This window comes from Octopus bimaculoides, chromosome 6 (assembly GCF_001194135.2).
Source record: "Octopus bimaculoides isolate UCB-OBI-ISO-001 chromosome 6, ASM119413v2, whole genome shotgun sequence".
Taxonomy (NCBI): Eukaryota; Metazoa; Mollusca; class Cephalopoda; order Octopoda; family Octopodidae; genus Octopus; species Octopus bimaculoides.
Window position 1 is genome coordinate 73,048,368 of NC_068986.1, and position 19,128 is coordinate 73,067,495.

Sequence of the window (19,128 nt, forward strand, 5' to 3'; positions counted from 1 at the left end):
ATATATATATATATATACCGCCTGACTGGCCTTGTAGGGTTTTCGAGCGAGATCGTTGCCAGTGCCCCTGGGCTGGCTCTTGTGCGGGTGGCACATAAAAGACACCATTTCGAGCGTGGCTGTTTTCGTGCGGGTGACACGTAAAAGCACCCACTACACTCTCTGAGTGGTTGGCGTTAGGAAGGGCATCCAGCTGTAGAAACTCTGCCAAATTAGATTGGAGCCTGGTGTTGCCATCCGGTTTCACCAGTCCTCAGTCAAATCGTCCAACCCATGCTAGCATGGAAGGCGGACGTTAAGCGATGATGATGATGATGATGAAGCTAATAGCCTGGCTCTGGGTGTACATCCTCACTACTCTTGAAAAAGTTGTTGTCATGCTTCTCTCTAGCATCTCTACAATCTCTCAGTCTCTAGCTTCCATCATGAAATTGTTGATTCTGAAAGCACCAAAGTTTTTCACCTGACAGGGAGGTGTTAGTTTCTGGTGGATGGTGATTGAGTGATGATTTGTTTTCTGTATCTGAAAAGAAGAGAGTTGATGCATTAGGTATTGATGGTTGAGTGATAGTATCACATGGCCATCCCCTTTTACATCATGAGAACTAGTCTTGTATACACAGTTAGGGTTTTCAATATATATATATATATATATATATATATTTCTTGTGTAATTTTGATTTTTTTTATCTATGGTGATACCATTCCTATCACCATCTATTTTATTGTCTGCGTGATAGTCAGTATCCAAGCTTGCAGTGGTGATTTGCTGATGCACAAACTTTTATGAACGTGTGTAGAGATAATTCAGTCATGGGAATGTTTTTTTGCTGAACTGCTAATAGTCATGCAGACAACTGCAGCTGCCATAGACTCTTATAATGACTGCTGTTACTCTACAGCCACGAGGTTCAGCAATATGGAGTAAATATTTCAGTAGCTAGATCTCCCACCTACTTAGTGCTGTGATGGTGACCCTTTCCCATAACAGAGACAAGCCATCAAACTACCTCAGACGATAAGGGATGAGGCAAATAGATGGGTTGCTTCTAGTGAATTGTAAAACTTGTGGAGGGGCAGGGGGATTGTGCCACAACTTAATGAATGCAGTCTGTTTAGGAAGTTGAACAATCAAAACAAAATCTTAGTTAACAAAACCTTTAAGGTTGCACATATTGTTTAATACTTGTGCATCTGAACTTTTGCTTTGTTATTCCTTGTGAGACTGTTAGGTGCTGCCCTCCCCATTTCATATTCCACCTGTGTACATACTTACTGTTCACACTGATTTTTCTCTTCAATACATTTGTGTCAAATTTGTATATTCTGCTTTTACATTTCTCTCTATTTTTCATTTTGATATTTCTTTATTTTTGTCTAATAGGTCATATAAATTATTTCCATTTCAGGCTCACAGTCTTTCACCTGAACATTTAAAAAGTAGGGCTGTTGTTATGATTGATATTGCTAACAACTCTGTTGTTTCTTCTAAGGTAAGTACATTTTTTGAGTCCTTAGTAGTATTTCTTTTTATTATAGTGACAAATGTTATCTACTAACTTTTGTGCTTCATTATATACATTGCCGCTACAGCAGAGTAAAACTTTAATGTGGTAAACTTAATGGATTAATATATCATTGCTATAATTAAGTCAATGTATTGATGTATGTCCAACAAAAGATTGTCTGGATAATGGACATCTTGAAAAATGTGATCTTGTATCAGCATTTTTAAGTCATGGCATATTTTCATGTACATACTAGATGGAACTTGAACATTGTGGTTTTGTCATTAACAAATAGATCCATTGTTTCTTGTAAATATATTGATTAAAATCAACTTCAGAATTAATACAGCTATACCACGTTTTTTTTCTTTTTATCAAGCCTATGTATATACCTTTATAATGATTATGTGCCTGACAATCTTTAGAAGATATATAAAACGTGCTCAGAATAAACTGTGTAAAGTAATGTTTTATCAATATAGGTGCACTTTCATTTATTAAAATGAATTTCTTTCTTAATCTTATGTTTTAAGTGTTTAGCTGCCTCCATTTTGACATTCAAGTACTATTACCTGTTCTCATTTAGCTATAGCTGTTTAATCATCTACATATATTTTCTATCTCTCCACTATAAAATTTTTTATGCGTATTATTCAAAATGTAAAAAAATTCAAATTCAAATCCATAACAACAAAGATATTTTAGTTAGTTTAAGTAACTACTTAATATTCACAAGTGTGTGTGAATGCCTTTGCATAGTAGCTGTAGAAGACAAGTTAGAAATTTGAGGTTTCTTTGTATTGGGTCATCCCATAAATAATGCGGTTTTTTTTTTAATACTTTTATTTTTCAAAAGTTTTTTTTTTAATGTAAAATATACTCTCCTTCATTTTCTACAATCTTCTCCCATCTATCTGGTAGACTTGCAAGGCCCCTCTTCCAAAATTCACTTATCCATGATGAAAAGTACTCCTTAAGTACTGTCCTGACCTTGTCTACAGAATTCAAATTTTTTCCGTCCAAATGATTTTGAAGTTTGCCTAACAAATGATAGTCAGATGGAGAAATGTCTGGCAAATATGGTGAGTGGGGCATCGTTTCCCATTCAAACTGCTCCAGCCTTTGGAATGTCATCCTCACTGTACGTGGCTAAGCATTATCCTGATGGAAGAACACCTTTCATCCTGAAACCAAAGATGGTCGTTTTTCTTCTAGCACTGACTTAAGCAGCTCACAGTAGATCTCCTTCGTTATTGTTTCGTTTGGGTTTAAAAGTTCAAAGTGGACTAAACCTTTCATATCCCACCAAACAGATAACAACACCTTATGCGGGTAAAGACCTTCTTTTGCTTGGGATGCTGGTGTTTCTCCTTTCTCTACCCACTGTCTTCGGTGCTTGATATTTTTATAGTGAACCCATTTCTCGTTAGCAGTCACTATTTGGTCCAAAAAAGGTTCATTTGTGAGATGTGACAGCAAAGAAGAGCACACATTCACTCTCTGCACACGATTAGACTCGGAAACTTTGTGAAGAACCCAATTTGCTGACTTTTCCAATGGTATGCAAGTGTCAATGAATGGTTGAATGTCCAAGTCCAAGCCTCTCTGTTAGTTCCTCAACAGTTACAATAGGATTTTGTTCCACCAGGGTTTGCAGGATGTCCTCACTGGAGCTCTACAGATCTTCCAGGGTGAGGCTCATCTTCTAGGCTGTAGTTTCCAGCTTGGAATTTCTGGAACCACCGTTGACACTAGCTTATACTTATTGGCATTGACCACACTTGAATGGTACTTTTTACGTGTCACTGGCACGGGACCGGTGAGGCTGCACTGGCATTGACCACACTTGAATGGTGCTTTTTACGTACCACTGGTACGGGTGCCAGTCAGGCGGTACTGGCATCATCCACATCAATGACTTCACTTGACTCAACAGGTCTTCACAAGCACAGTTTATTGCCCAATGATTGAAAGGTACACTTAAATGGGCTGGTTATTTTGCACTGGTATGGGCCACGGTTACGGTCTCACTTGGCTTGCCAGGTTTTCTCAAGCACAACATATCTCCAAAGGTCTCGGTCACTCATCATCGCCTCCGTGAGGCTCAACTTTCGAAGGTCGTACTTCACCTCATCCCAGGTTTTCCTGGGTCTACTTCTTCCACAGGTTCCCTATACTACTAGGGTGTGACAGTTTTTCACACAGCTGTCCTCATCCATACACAACACTTGACCATACCAGTGCAGTTGTCTCTTTTGCACACCACTTCTGATATTTCTTATGTCCAGCTTTGTTCTCAGGGCACTTACAGTCAGTTGTGTATGTACACTGACATTACACATCCAGCGGAGCATACTAGCTTAATTTCTTGCAAGCTTACACTTGTCTTCAGCAGTCACGGCCCATGTTTCACTGCCATGTAGCATGGCTGTTCACACACATGTCATACAATCTACCTTTTATTCTGAGTGAGAGGGCCTTTGTTACATGCAGAAGTAGGAGGTCTCTGAACTTTGCCCAAGCTATTCTTATTCTAGCAGCTACACTCTCAGAGCATCCACCCCCGCTACTGACTTGGTCACCTAGGTAATGGAGACTATCAACTACTTCTAGTTTTTCTCCTTGGCATGTGACAGAAACTGTTTTCTGCACATTTTCAGTGTTTATTGCTCCTGAGCATTTGCCACACACAAAAACTATCTTCCCAGTTAGCCTTCCTTTGATATTGCTGCACCTCTTATATGTCCATAGCTTACACCAGGTACATCTTATGGAGTTTCTGCCTATACCTTTTCTACAGATCAAGCAGGGCCATTTACCTGAAGGGATTTGTGATTTATCTGCCTTCCTACTTATTAAGATTTTGGTTTTTGTTAGATTGACTCTAAAGCCCTTTGATTCTATACCTTGCTTCCACACCTGAAACTTCTCTAGTTCTGATAGTGGCTCAGCTACTAGAGCAAGGTCATCAGCATAGAGAAGCTCTCCGGGGCATCCTGTCTTGAATTCCTGTGTTATTGCCTGGAGGACTATGATGAACTTATAAAGCAAAATATGCAGAATATGCTCCTTAACCACTTCCATTATAGCTTTGAAAAAATAACTGTTAAAATCGAACTGCACTCTTCAAAACATGCACTAAGAATAAAACCAAGGTAAAATTTCTACCTGCTTTTATAACTAGTTTATGCAGGGAGATTGTCCTGTCCCCCCTCCAACTTTTAGTTCATACAGTAGAAAAAGCCACAGTATTTATGGGATGACCCAGTACATCAGCAAAAGTTGAATTGTATTTTTTGTTTCAAAATTCAGCTTTTTAAAATTTCATAATTATTGATTCTATTTTACCAGGACTACAAGAAAGAAGAAGATCCAACAACATATAAGTCTGAAAAGACTGGTCGGGGACCTTTGTTAGGCAAATGGATGGTAAATATTTCATTTGAATTATTCAATATGTGCCTCTGTATTTTATTCTATCAGGCTCAGTAAAATGTAAGCAATGTTTTGAAACATGAAATTCATCACAATATATTTCAACAATGCGGAAATTTTATTCATCAAAGTATCAGCACATTTTTGCCAAAAACGTTACAAGTTTTTTTATTCTGGTAACATAAAAATCTGGAGTTCTGGAACTGATGAACTCTTTGAATGCACTTTCAGCATTGGTTTGATTTTTGAACTCCTTCTCTCACAGGAAACTATCAAGGTGCTTGAAAAAGTGGTAGTCGGTAGGAGAAAGGTCTGAGGATTAAGCTGGTTGAGTACTTTGTAGCCAAGTACTCTCAACTTCTGGAGCGTCATTAGTGAAACTTGTGGTTGAGCATTGTCATGAAGAATGATTGGCCCACTTCTGTTGACTAGTCTGGGACAGCTGAGTTGCAGTTTTTCGTTCATTTTGGCAATTTCATGGCAATGTTTCTGCAGTAATGGATTTTCTGGGTTTTAAGAAGCTATAGTGGATGAGTCCAGCAGTACACCACCAAATAGTCACCATAACCTTCTTTTTGAAGAACTCCGGTTTAGGAAAGTTTTTCAGTGCTTCATTTTGGTCCAACCACTGTGAAGAACGTTTTTTTATTATTGTACAGAATCCAGTTTTCATTGCAAGTTGAAACACAGTTGAGAAATGGATCAATCTGGTTATGGAGAAGAAGCGATGAGCAAATTTCATATCTGTGCATTTTCTGATTTTCATTCAAATTGTGTGGTACCTATTTGTCGAGCTTTTTTTGATTTTCTGATCACATGCAAATGGTTGCAGGCAGTTTTCTGGCTAACTTGAAGTTCTTTTGCCAGTTTTCGAGTGGTTTTACGTGGATCTTTCTCAATGATGGTCTTTAATTAACTGTCATCAATGACAAATGGGCGTCCGCTATGCTCATGATTTTTAAGGCTTAGGTCTCCACTGCAAAATCGTTTAAACCATTTTCAACCTGACCACTCGCTGGTAATTTCCTCACCAAACGTTCGCGAGCAATTTCAGCTGCTTTACATCCTTTTTTGAAGTTGAATAGCAAAATTGCTCAAACATCGCGCTTTGACAGTTCCATTTCAGATGACTAACAACGGTGAAAAAATTATCAATGTTAATTTATTGATGCATTTGGGCAAGTCTGTGTCTGTATTATCAGACAATTGCAAAAAAATGTTTTAAAAAATTCAAAGCTGCTAAAATCCGGTACAAATTTTTTATGTTTCAAAATGTTGCTTACTTTTTACTCAAGTTGATACTTTGCAAAATTGGTGGAAAGCTCAAAACATAGGAAAAGCTATTTTCAGTTTTCTTCATGATTGAAATAATTACTAGTCATAAAGATGATGTCAGTGTCTGGCTAATTATTAACCTTTTCATTATTATATTTCTAACCAAAATACACCCGTTAGGTGTTTCAATTAAATTTAAAAATTTATATGTCTGTAAAACCTATTCACTTTCTCAGATCACTTGTTTCTAAAATTCAAGAAGTACGTAATACAGTTCCATTTTTTTCTGTTGTTACTGATGACATTTACTTTGCATGATTATATGTAAAAACAAAACTTTCCAGTTTCTTCCATTTGCTCTGCACCTTAAATACAATCTCCAGTTCTAATTAAATTACCTATGATAACATATCTATAATTTTAATTTTGTACATTCACAGCTGTTTGTAGTCTTACTATTTAAAATTGATAATTTTTTCTTTTTTTTAGGATGAAGCTGACCCTATTATGACCTGTTATAAATTAGTGTCCGTAAACTTTGCATGGATGGGATTACAAACACAAATAGAAAAATTTATCCAAGGGGTAAGTAGTTTTGTACTCCAAAATTTCTTAAACCAATTTCAAATTTTGGTTAAATTATCTTATGGTGTTGATTATAATTCATGTAATGGGATATAATTTCATAGATATTTAGTTAAACGTTACTCCAAATATTTTAGGTAAAATGAGATAGACATGAGCATTTTGATATAGGGAAACAAATAAAATCACAGAATCAGTTTGTCCAACATACAAGGACATTTTTTTAGAGAGTTGTTTCAAAAACTGCAAACCATCAACATTATAATTCATATTAATTCTTTTATTAAATATTTCTATTACTTTAAACAATTATTTACAATGTTATTTTTTCATACAAATGTATGTATTTAACAGATTTTTTCACGTATCTACTTGGTGACATTTGACACTATTTTGCTGGTCCTTAGTATGTATTCCACTCAGTTTATTGTAACATTGTATGTGTACAAATAGGGTTGGGGTGTATGTTTTACAACTAAATGTTATTCCAGTGAATATGTACTGTATGTACTCGACTATAAAACACCCTCGTCTATAAGACGCACCCCTAACTTATAAGATTCAGATCGGGAATTTCATCATTGACCCGACTATGTTGCAGCGACTGTTTTGCAGCTTGATTCGAATGCGACTTTGTGTATTCAATGAAAGTGATGTCCTACAAATTGCTCTTTCTCTTCATGTTAACAAATAACATTGTGTCAAATTAAAGAAAGACAAGGATAGTACAAAACAAACAAGCATTAAACTTCTTTTTTTTCTTTTTAATTAATTGTTTATTTCATACTAACAGAAGTAAAGAAATATATAAAAATCGTTTTCCATGTACTTCTTGGCTTTGGAATTAGCGATTTAGCTTTTCTTGGTTATTCCATGTGTCAGAACTTCAGACATGGCTTGTACCTAGAAAATACTTGAAGATTTTTTTATAGGATGCACTTATAGGTGCAGGAGTGGCTGTGTGGTAAGTAGCTTGCTTACCAACCACATGATTCCGGGTTCAGTCCCACTGTGTGGCACCTTGAGCAAGTGTCTTCTGCTATAGCCTCAGGCCGACCAAAGCCTTGTCAGTGGATTTGGTAGATGGAAACTGAAAGAAGCCCGTTGTATATATGTATGTGTGTATATGTTGTGTATCTGTGTTTAAGTCCCCCGTAACTTAGCGGTTCGGCAAAAAGAGACCGATAGAATAAGTACTAGGCTTACAAAGAATAAGTCCTGGGGTCGATTTGATTCGACTAAAGGCGGTGCTCCAGTATGGCCGCAGTCAAATGACTGAAACAAGAAAAAGAATAAAAGAATTATAAGTCGCACCCCCAACTTTAGTTGAAGATTTCAGGGAAAAAAGGTGCAAATTATATCCGACTATAACTCTAATTATCATCAGACGTCCGTTTTACCATACTAGCATGAATTGGATGGTTCTGCTTCATCAGTGTCTCACGTTTTGCAGTCCTTTTCTGTTTATATATTAAGATCATGTAAAGATCATTTAGAAAGATGGATTGTAAGGCGTTGTTTAATGCAAATTGTTAAACTACTCAAATAAATAATTTACATTGATATAGAAAGATTTTAATAACCTTTTCCTTTCTTTCTTTCTTTTTTTTTTTTTTTTTTTTTTTTTTTTTTTTTTTTTTTTGCAGCAAGAGAAACGAATTTTCACTAATTTTCATCGTCAGGTATTTTGTTGGACTGACTATTGGTTTGGCATGACTTTAGAGGATATACGATCACTTGAGGAAAAGACGAAGGAAGATTTAGATAAAGTAAGTATAATGCGATGTTTTTTTAAAGGCACAATTTGTCTTGAGAAAATCAAACATCTGGTATCATTTTTTGATCTACTAAAATAGGGATTATATCAGTTTCTGTATTATTTTGAAAACAATTTTTTGAAAAAATTTTTTTTTTTGTTTTTTAAGTTTCATTAAGATGATTTTCATTTTGTTTAAATTTTCAGAGAGAGAGAGAGAAAGGATGTAAACATTTTTGAAATATCTTATTTTCCACAGTCTTCATTTATCAGAATTATAACCATTTCTCCTTAATTGTTGCTGTTGTTGGCACTCCGTCGCTTACGACGTCGAGGGTTCCAGTTGATCCGATCAACGGAACAGCCTGCTCGTGAAATTAACGTGCAAGTGGCTGAGCACTCTACAGACACGTGTACCCTTAACGTAGTTCTCTGTGATATTCAGCATGACACAGTGTGACAAGGCTGACCCTTTGAATTACAGGTACAACAGAAACAGGAAGTAAGAGTGAGAGAAAGTTGTGGTGAAAGAGTACAGTAGGGTTCGCCACCATCCCCTACCGGAGCCTCGTAGAGCTTTAGGTGTTTTCGCTCAACAACGCCCGGTCTGGGAATCAAAACCGCAATCCTATGACCGCGAGTCCGCTGCCCTAACCACTGGGCCATTAAACACTGAAAATATTATTAGTGAGATGTAGTTTGATATTTTTTTTTATCAAAATTTATCACCAAAGAAAGGGCTATGTTATTTCCAAATTGGTAGTATTTGTTTTTTATATTGAATATTTATAAATCCTCATTTATTTAGAAGCATGGAATGAGAGAGAGAGAAATATTTTCATGGGTCTGTTTTTCTATGCTGAGTTTGACAAGTCTCTCACAGTCCTTCATTATCTGACATACCAACTGACCACTACTGCTGCTATTGCTTGTTTGTTTTTTTGTTTTGTTCGTGTGTGTGTGTGACATGATTTTTGATGGTTTGATACCCTTGTTATTGCTGGGCCAGCCACTTTTCGGCATGAACAGGGGATACAGTTTATCATGTAACTGCCAGGGATAACATATCCCTTCCATATCAGTTTGCATTCAGAGATACTGCTCTCTTAGATAAATTGCCACTGCTGCAGCTTGTGGACTCCATATCATCCTTGTACAACTGAGACAAATTCCTTTTTGTGTATACTATTGTGTATGTTTGGCGTGCTTAATTTCTTAGATGGCTCACCTTCATTACAGCTAGCAACCATGTCTCTATAATGGTTGATGAAACTTAGTTACCAAGGAAGCTTGCAATGGTACTCCAAAATGGCCTGGCAAAAAGTTTGTCACTGTTATGAAGATAGGGAGAGGGACCTTAGTATGTTAGCCACCATTTTAGCTGCCTTTAAAGAGAGAGAGAGAGAGAGAGAGAGAGAGAGAGAGTACCAGAGAAGTTTGTAATAGATAAATTGTAAATGTACCGAGTTGTCAAGATTGGTGGCAGGTGTTTTGGCAAGGAGCTTTTGACATATATTTCAGCCACTGTCATTAATTTTTTTATACATTGTACTATCTTGATTATTGTTCATTAACATCTTTAAATTTTGTTTTTGTTTTCAGCAACGGTGTTTAGGCACTATCCGGGGAACTACATAACTGCTCAGAAACTTTTTAGTAACCAATCTAACAACACTATCACTGCTGTGAGCATGTCTTCACTGACACTGTAATTCCAAGAATCAAAAAACTAGTAATTAATACAAATTATTGTATCTTAAACAGCATCTAAAACAAAAAAAATATGAGTTAAAAAGCGTATTTGAATATTCTGAGCAAGTTTTGCTAATAAAGTCTTACACCTTTATTAGGACAATTTACTTTAGCTGAACTTGAAACAAAGTATTCTCATTGTTTTTGTTTTTTTTTTCCCCCTAAATTTATTCAGAAAATTTTTTCTTTTAGGTTTACAAATATCTTTTCAACGATGATGTACCAATAAACGTTTCCTTAGCTATTTGTAATAATCTCTGTATTTCCAAAAATTTTCACAGTAGTAAACAAAAGGATCAAAAAAAGAAAAAAATTAGAACTACCATGTCTGTCAGGTTATCTGTAAATGAATGTTTTGGAAAATTTCTAGTTTAGGTTTTAGAAAAAAATAATTTTTTTCATCAGATTCACTGTTTTTCATGAGCAAGCTGAACCTTAGTTTTTGGAAACATTATAAGCAAAAAAAAAAGTTATGTGCCAAATGCTTATGGTAATTAACTTTAAACACTTTCAAGGTTTTATTGAACATTCAGCTTAAATTTGTTTAAGCTTGTTAACTAACTTTTTTATTTCTCTGTTTTGTTGATTATATTTCTTTTTGCTGCTTGGCTCTTCTAGCATCCAAAAATAAATAATAAATGAAATTAAAATACCTAAGTAATATAGATTTTTTTTATGGGAAGATGATATCTTTTCAGAAACTTTCTCATTCAAATAGTCAGTGTCCTATATTCTGTAATGTTTGCATATAGTCTTTCTTCACTCACAGTTAATTAACAGTTGCTGTTAATATATTAGTAATTCTCAAATGCGACTGTCCAGATTGAAGGCTTGTGTTTTAATATACCCCTCCCCCCTCTTCCAATAAAACGAAAAACAAAACAAAACTGCATATGTCTTCTTGATCTTTTAATTGAATCTTATTGATTTTTGGTTATAATTTTAAATTGTCTATAGCAAATAAATAAATTAACTTGCACATACCAACTTGTAGTAGTTTAATGATCATGTAAATTGCCTTCAGATCAAAAACAACTGAATTAGTAGTAAGAATTTACACACATTCTGATAAATTTTCTTTGTTGCAATGATGGTAATATATAGTTGAAGTTATAGAACTGGGAAGTGGTAGTGTTCATATATTTTCCAAGGGCATTAGAGATGTAAATGAATTATATATAAAAAAAAAAAAATTAAATGAATGTTTGGAAAGGGCTTTCTCGATCAAAGGATTACAAGATTTTTATTTGGCTAACATCAGAAGTTTCTTTGTAGTCCCTAAAGAAAATTAATTTTTTGTTTTGACAGTGTCTATCATTTAGTTACTTGAATCAATTCCATGCCTTCATTACCTTATATATAACACCATCTATTTTGTATACATACGTACATGTATTCATGTGTGCCTAGTTATTACAAAGTGAAAATGTGTACTCAAATGAACACACTCATACATTTTAGCATGTATATTATGTACAGCAAATATGTGCTTGAATGTAATCTCATTTGTATTTGTATCTGTTTGTGTATTTCATACATAAGGGACTCTTGTTCCAAAAGTTTTAATTCCAACTACAACAAATTATATTAATTTGATAATTAGGATGCTACAAGATTAAATAGAATATATTTGTTATTGAAAATAAAACCACTGCTTTGGTGCATTGACAGCAACAAGCAAAATAATTTTGTGAAAATAAGCAATTTGTCATTGGGTTTACATTAATGATTGTTGGCTTACTTAAAAGGTTGTTACACTTGGAAAAGTGCAAATACTTGCCCTTCTCATTTAGAAACTGAATGTTTACGTTTTTAGATAATTCATCTATTCTTAACAAATGAATGACAGTATTCACTGAAATTATAAATTTCACCCATTCATATCTCCCCATAGTCTTTGAATATATATATGTACACATACACACAAACACTGGTTTTGCCTAATATATTAAATATGAAAGCAAAAGAAATTCATGTCAAACTGTTCTGTTCATATTTAGCAAATTTTTTCACATAATCTTTCTATCTCCACATTTATAAAAACCTAGGTGTAAATATGTATTTGAGAAAACAATTATAGTAATAAATAATATTTAGTGATAATCATATATGTGAGTATCTATCAACTTTTAATCATATGGCATAGACATAAGGAGGTTCTGCATTCTTCTGTATCCCAACATACACTTATACATAAACAATTGAGTATATATCTTACTATTTGTTTTTTTCAATAAAAGATTTTCATTTTTATAGTAAATGTTCAAGATAGCAAACAAATGGTTAACTTTATATCAAAAGCTTTGTGATTTTTGAACAATTGAAAACTGAAAATATTGGCAATGATATGTTAATATAGCATATGTAATAACATTTTCTGTTTTGTAGGAATAATTTTTAACTAAACATTTGAAGGGAAATTATTTCTTGATTAAGCTTTCATTTTGATAAGTATATTTTTAGTGTTCCAAAGTTTCAGAATATTTATGGAATAACTTAATTCTCATTATTTTCTTGTAGTTTTTGAATAGCAATTTGACATTTGAAAACTATTTAAAATCAGTCTACCAATAAGCTAAATGGAAATTTTACATTTGAAATAATATTTTTCCTTAAAAAAAAATGCTATTATTATATCAGGTTGTATAATAAAAAAAAAATTCTTTCATATAAGATGTGTAAGATTGGCCAAAATACTATTGCAGTCAATTCATAAACAGTGATTAGAATTTCTGTTGAGTGGAATTTTTGTTGATAGTGATTGTAAAAATGCAAAATCAGCTTCAAAAACATTGCCAACATTTTATTTAGATATATGGACATAAGGAATAATTTAGAGAGACAAAAAGACAAAAAAATTTATATCATTTGAAAGAAAAAAATTGAGATTTTAGTTGAAAGTAACTTGTGGTACCTTCCTTTCCTCTCCTCCCTGTACTACTGCCTTTTGTCAATTTTCTATCATTGTAGCATCTCTATAAACTTTGCTAAGTATTTTGTCTTTTAACTTCCTTTGTAGACAGTTTTAAAACAAGAATAGAATTGATAAAGACCAAATTGAAAACAATAAAGTCATAATTTGAAAAAAATAACCATCAAAAACAAATGGTTTTCTTTGTATTATTAAAACAATTTTTTTGTTTTGTTTTGCTTTGTTTTGGCCACAGGTTTACAAAACTAGGTGGCTTTGGGAAATCTGTTTAGAGATAATTTATTTTTTATTAGTTACAAAACTCTAAGGAAGCAACATGATCAATGGCTTGAACTTCTTTACAAACTAGTATTTAGAGAACCTCTAAATGGTTGCTCTATTTGCTAGAAAAAATTGTCAAATGTATCTCATCACATACAAGATGCAATGAGGTAGAATAAAAATTAATATTAAAAAAAAGGACACCTTGAATAATGCACTTCTTGGAAAACACCTTTGATCAGGACTAATTTGGGCCAAAGTAGTATATGTTTTTATGACTCAGCAAGATTAAAGGTAATGTAGTTAACCACGAGAGGGTTTCAGTATAAACTTAGAGGGCTGAGAGTCTGCTACTCTGCCAGTTTTCCCAAGTTCACCCTCCTTCCATTTACTGTAAATTTTGTCCCTTTCCTTTCTTTGAAACTAAATTTTATGGTATCAGATTTACACCATTGTTTACTTATATAGAGAGAGAATCAGTTTGTTCTCCTGTTCAGTCCATTCGTTATGATATAATCTTCCGAAAGGAAGAATTTGTTAATTCATTAGCGATATTTTGAAGTCTGTAAATGATTGTTTTCTTGAAGTGATAATTACTAACAGGCTTGCCTCACAGACAGGATCTTGTAGTAGTGGTCCTTTTATGCGATCCTTCTACAGACTTCCTGAATGACAACCGACTTCATTATCATGGCTGGTGACTTCAACAGATATGTCAACTGATGCAATGATGGCTTCTGTGACATACATTGAGGCGATGGGTATGGTTCAAGAAATGAGGAGAGTGTAAAGGCACCAGAAGTTCTATGATGCAACTGATCTATTTGCAACACACACACTAAGAAACCAGCCAGCCACATAATCACCTATCAATTTAGTAAAAACACAAATCAGATTATATTCTTACCAGGAAATTGTATAGAAGGGCTATTGCAAATACCAAGCCCTTTCCTGGTCAATAATGCATTACACAACTTCAGAGCAATGTAGATAGAAAAACAGAAAATGATAGAAAGAAGATATGGAAACTAAAGGATCCTACAGTTGGGAATAGGTTTAGAGAAATACTAATTGGTGTATATTACTCAAGGGAGAAAGATTTATGTCTGTAGCATAGATGACAATGGGGAATTTTTATGAAATAACTTCCTTCAATCTATGGATCAGACATGGCTGGGGCAAAAGTCCCAGTCAAACCAAAAGTAATATGGTGACAGGAATAACATAACTAGTAGAGCAATAAAGACTAAGAGACAGGCTTGGGAAATCTGAAAGGAAGGTGGTAGTGGGGAACATTGTCAAATTGCTAGACGAGCAGCTTGGCAACAGATATACTTGATTAAAGGTAATGCAGAAGGGAAGAGATTTGCACATGTCCTGCAACATGAGGCTTTGGCATATAATGTTCAAGATTGCAAGGTAATGAGTGAGACAACTGGGATATCATATGTATTCAGAGTGATGGCGGCATGTAGATATGGAAGTGTCATTATTAGATGCTGCTGAGCATGGAGAATGCATAAGACAGGATATTTCATTCTGGCCTTATAGAGCAGTGTTTCTACCTTTTTACCCTTGCATAACCCTTAAAATAAATTATATGTCTCAAGGAACCCCTGTACAAAAGATTTATATACTATATCTTTCTCATATTTTTTTCATTGTAGTTCACATGGTAAACCTCATATATATATTTATAATATATATATACAGTTGTTATATTTTTTTTGATAACATAATAGGTTAGGTAGGATGATGTCTATATTACAATAACCAAAAATATGTTGTGCATGCATAGTAATATGACAATCACAAAATCTCTTTCTTGTGGAACCCCAGTTGAAAAATACTGCTATAGAGTGACCAGCAATTCAGGTTGACAGCAGCATGGTAGATAAAGCAATTAAAGACATGAAGAGCAGGAAAGCTGCAGAACCATGAATCATGATTGCAGAGATGCAGTCTAATCAAAAAGAAAGTTAATAGGCCTTACTAGCAGACCTGTACAATAGTCTGGCAGATAATTATTGCAGGTAATGCTGTCCAGACTGGAAGATAATACATTCATACATTCTCTCAAACATAGATGCAAGCAACCCAATGATATTTATCTAAAACTCTCCCAAAATAGGATGACTATCATAAGGAAATTAAAAAATATCAATGCTGATACAAGTTGCTGCCACTTCAAACTGAAGTGGCAGCAACTTCTACAAGATTTCAAATCAGGTGTTTTGGGGAAAATCAATGGCCCATGTGAACACAACTGAATTCCAGAAAAGAGGTTTGTTTCATTGAGATTTCATAATTTTCTCTTTGTAATAGACAACAATTGTGACATATGGCAAAAAATTGACTAAGTTGTTTCTGCTGAAAAAGAAGTATATGATACATGGACCATATAGATAACTGAGTACAACTTTGCCTTGTGTGTTAAATGGATGATACATGAGTTCTATTTACATATGTTAAGTGATGACAACTGTGATCCACTGCATCAGCGATGTTCTACTGAAAGAGGTCTTAGTGTTCATGTGAAAGTTGGAAATAGGGACATTAAGGTGAATAATCAACACATAATTCTTGATTATTTAAAAAATAACAAAGCTCAGATCAATGCTGAATGGTGCATAGCTGTCAAAGTTGTCACGTTTTTACTTAAATACATGTTCCAAGATACAAACTTTTTTACAATATTACTAGAAAGAGAAACAAGAATAAATTCATCTCAATGTCAGTGATGCAAATCAGCAAGATGTGAACATTAAATATGAAAATTGTGGGGAACTGTGATAATCCAGATCATGTTGGAAACTTCAAATTCTCCCTTCAGCAAAAAAATCCTCTCACAGAATGTCTTCAGAATAACATACTCAATTAACAAGTAATTTTTTTTTTATCTGAACAGTGCAAAAAATGCCCTTTAACAAACTCAATTAACTAAATTTAACTTATTTTTATAAAATAGCCCAAAGATCCTGAAGTAAGAATTAGCCTATATTACAGCTTTCTTGAACATCATACATAAGGATTAGCAAAGAAAGACAAGGTGACCAGAAGGACTACCAGAGACATGCCTACTACACTACTACACAGCCACTGCAAGTCTATTGCTTCATTACAGAGTATGAAGTATTGATGATTTGTGTAACCTGCAGAAGTTTTAACATGCCATCCAAGTAATGAATCTCTTTAAAAATGACTGCGAATGGCAAATGTGCATAAATCAGATGGCAACAACTAAGTCTACATACTAGCTCAGTAATGTATTGATTGCAATTCATTTTTGCTCTCCATCTGAGCCTCTAAAATCTATACAACATGTTTTGCAACAATCTTACTCAAGATTTTCTACATTACAAAAGCGAAACAATGTCCATTGAAAATGCAACAGAAGCTATCATTAACAGCAATGTGCATATTGGATAACCTGTTGTTTCAATATGTGCATTGAACAGTTTATTGTGATTTTCCAGCTGCAGACCAACAACAAAACGTACCTGTCAAATAAGATGAAATAGATCTTTCAGCTGAAACCTATTACAATGATCACATATGCTCAATAACAAAGAGAGGACTCTCTGAGACAATCAAAACAAAAATTGACAACAATGAAGGTAACCTACTAGTTCTTGATGCTCAGATGTTCCTGGAGGAATAGATGAACTTTTTAGTGTTGAACTTGCTACTATCCTATGTTCATAAAAATGGCCAAATGGCACTTGTTAAAGCTTCATCAGGTGTTGTAGTTTCACTATTGGAACTCAGACAGACTACTTATTCTTGCTTCAAGCTTCACTATCCAATAAAATCTGCATCAACCTGTCACATCCCTTCATGATTCAGCTGTTTGCCTTCTGTATGATGCACAGCTACTGGTAAGAGACAAAGTCCCTAAGTGCCACTGACATCTTGAAGCTTTGAGTCACACACTTCAAGGTATAATGATCAATGAACAACTTCGATGAAAACTTCTAGTCTTCAGTGGCAGTTTTCAACAAAATTCTCCCAGTGGTCTGTAGAGATCAATAATTTTCTCTAAGTGCTGCATGCACCAAAAAGTTTTCAATTTGGAGTGAATGCAAAGTTTTGCATATGCAGACAAATGGGAAAGTTCTCAATTGTTTGAACAACAATGATTTTGTTACATTTAATCAGCTAAATTACTATGCAAACTGGTTACTGAAACTGGGCAAAGGGAGGATTCCAAATATATACTGACACTGACACATCTTCCTCAAATTCTATAGTGATTCCACCCTTCTTAACAGTGAACTCCAAGAAAGATTTCATTCAATTTGTTTATATCAACCTATTAACACACTATGGAAACTGAACAATGGATGTTTTTAAGAGCTATTCAAACATCACTGAAGTGAGCAGTGCCAATGATTCCTCACATTTCTCTTCAGTCATCTGATACTGATGTACCATTCACTCTAAAAGGATTGCAATTTCCTATAAGACCTGCTTTAGTTATGTTGATAAATAAGAGTCAAGAACAGAAATGTAGATTGTATCTTCCAATTCCAGTATTTACCCACGGACAATTATATGCTACTATCAGTGGTGTATTCAATAAAAAAAGAATCTGCATATTCACAGATGATCATCACCATAGTTTAACAGGAGCTGGCCAGGCAGAAAACTGCATCAGACTTCTGTGTCTGTTTTGGCATGCTTTTTATGGCTGGATGCTCTTCGTAACATTAACCACCCCGCAGAGTGGACTGAGTGCTTTTCATGTGGCATCAGCACAGGCAAGATTAGTTTTGGCATTGTTTTTACAGCTGGATGACTTCCAAATGCCAACCACTATACAGTGTGGACTGAATGCTCTTTACCAGCATTGACAGGGTCACCAAGTAACTTACAAGTTGAGGAATCTTTGAGAGGGGAGAGGGCATTGGAGGAGGTGATCTTGTGCCAGATGATGAAAGGTTGGAGTGTGACAGAGAGGCAGAAAGTTATCTTGTAATGATGAAAATTGAACCTTGACTAAATAAATCCCTTGTTTGTAGAGACGTCATGTGAATAAATGTAAATATTATGGAATGTATATATTGTAAGGACAAATGCTTTCACTAAATATTACCAGATTACATCCTGAACTTTTCCAGGTTCAGTTGCTTAAGAATATTATCATTCCTGTGCTTACATTTTCTATGCTCTTTTTACAGTAAAAAAATAATTGTTTTTGAAACAAAACACAAAAAGTATAAAAAGTAAAATTGAATTTTTTTTAATGTTTAAACTGTGGTAAAAAACTAAAAATTATAATTTGACAAAAAGTCAATTATAAATAAATTCCAATAAAGTAGTAGTAAAGGAATTAAAGTGGAGGCATGTAGCTTAGAGGTTAGGGTGTTGGACACATGATTGTAAGATTGTGGTTTCAATTCCTGGACCAGGTAGCATGTGTTCCTGAGCAAAACACTTCATTTGACATTGCACTAGTCCACTCAGCTGGCAAAAATTAGTAATACTGTAATGGACTAAGTGTCCCATCCAGGGGGTTAATATATATACTACAGAAACCAGGAAACCATCCCTGTGAGTCTAAACTCGGAAGATACCAAAAGATACCAGTCAGACAGCAGTACAGCAAATATTTGATTAGTTTG

General features: G+C 34.4%; 1 protein-coding gene across 1 annotated transcript in view; it reads left to right on the forward strand.

The window, feature by feature from the left end:
* The window catches only part of LOC106873653 (phosphatidylinositol transfer protein alpha isoform), a 68,683-nt gene extending 57,482 nt beyond the window's left edge, over positions 1–11,201 (forward strand). Inside the window, exons 6-10 of the mRNA XM_014921106.2 lie at positions 1,410–1,493; positions 4,860–4,937; positions 6,708–6,803; positions 8,450–8,572; positions 10,162–11,201. Of these exons, the coding sequence (XP_014776592.1) occupies positions 1,410–1,493; positions 4,860–4,937; positions 6,708–6,803; positions 8,450–8,572; positions 10,162–10,197 (417 nt within the window). The 3' untranslated portion in view covers positions 10,198–11,201. The remainder of the gene's footprint in view (positions 1–1,409; positions 1,494–4,859; positions 4,938–6,707; positions 6,804–8,449; positions 8,573–10,161) is intronic.
* Positions 11,202–19,128: the final 7,927 nt, after the last annotated feature.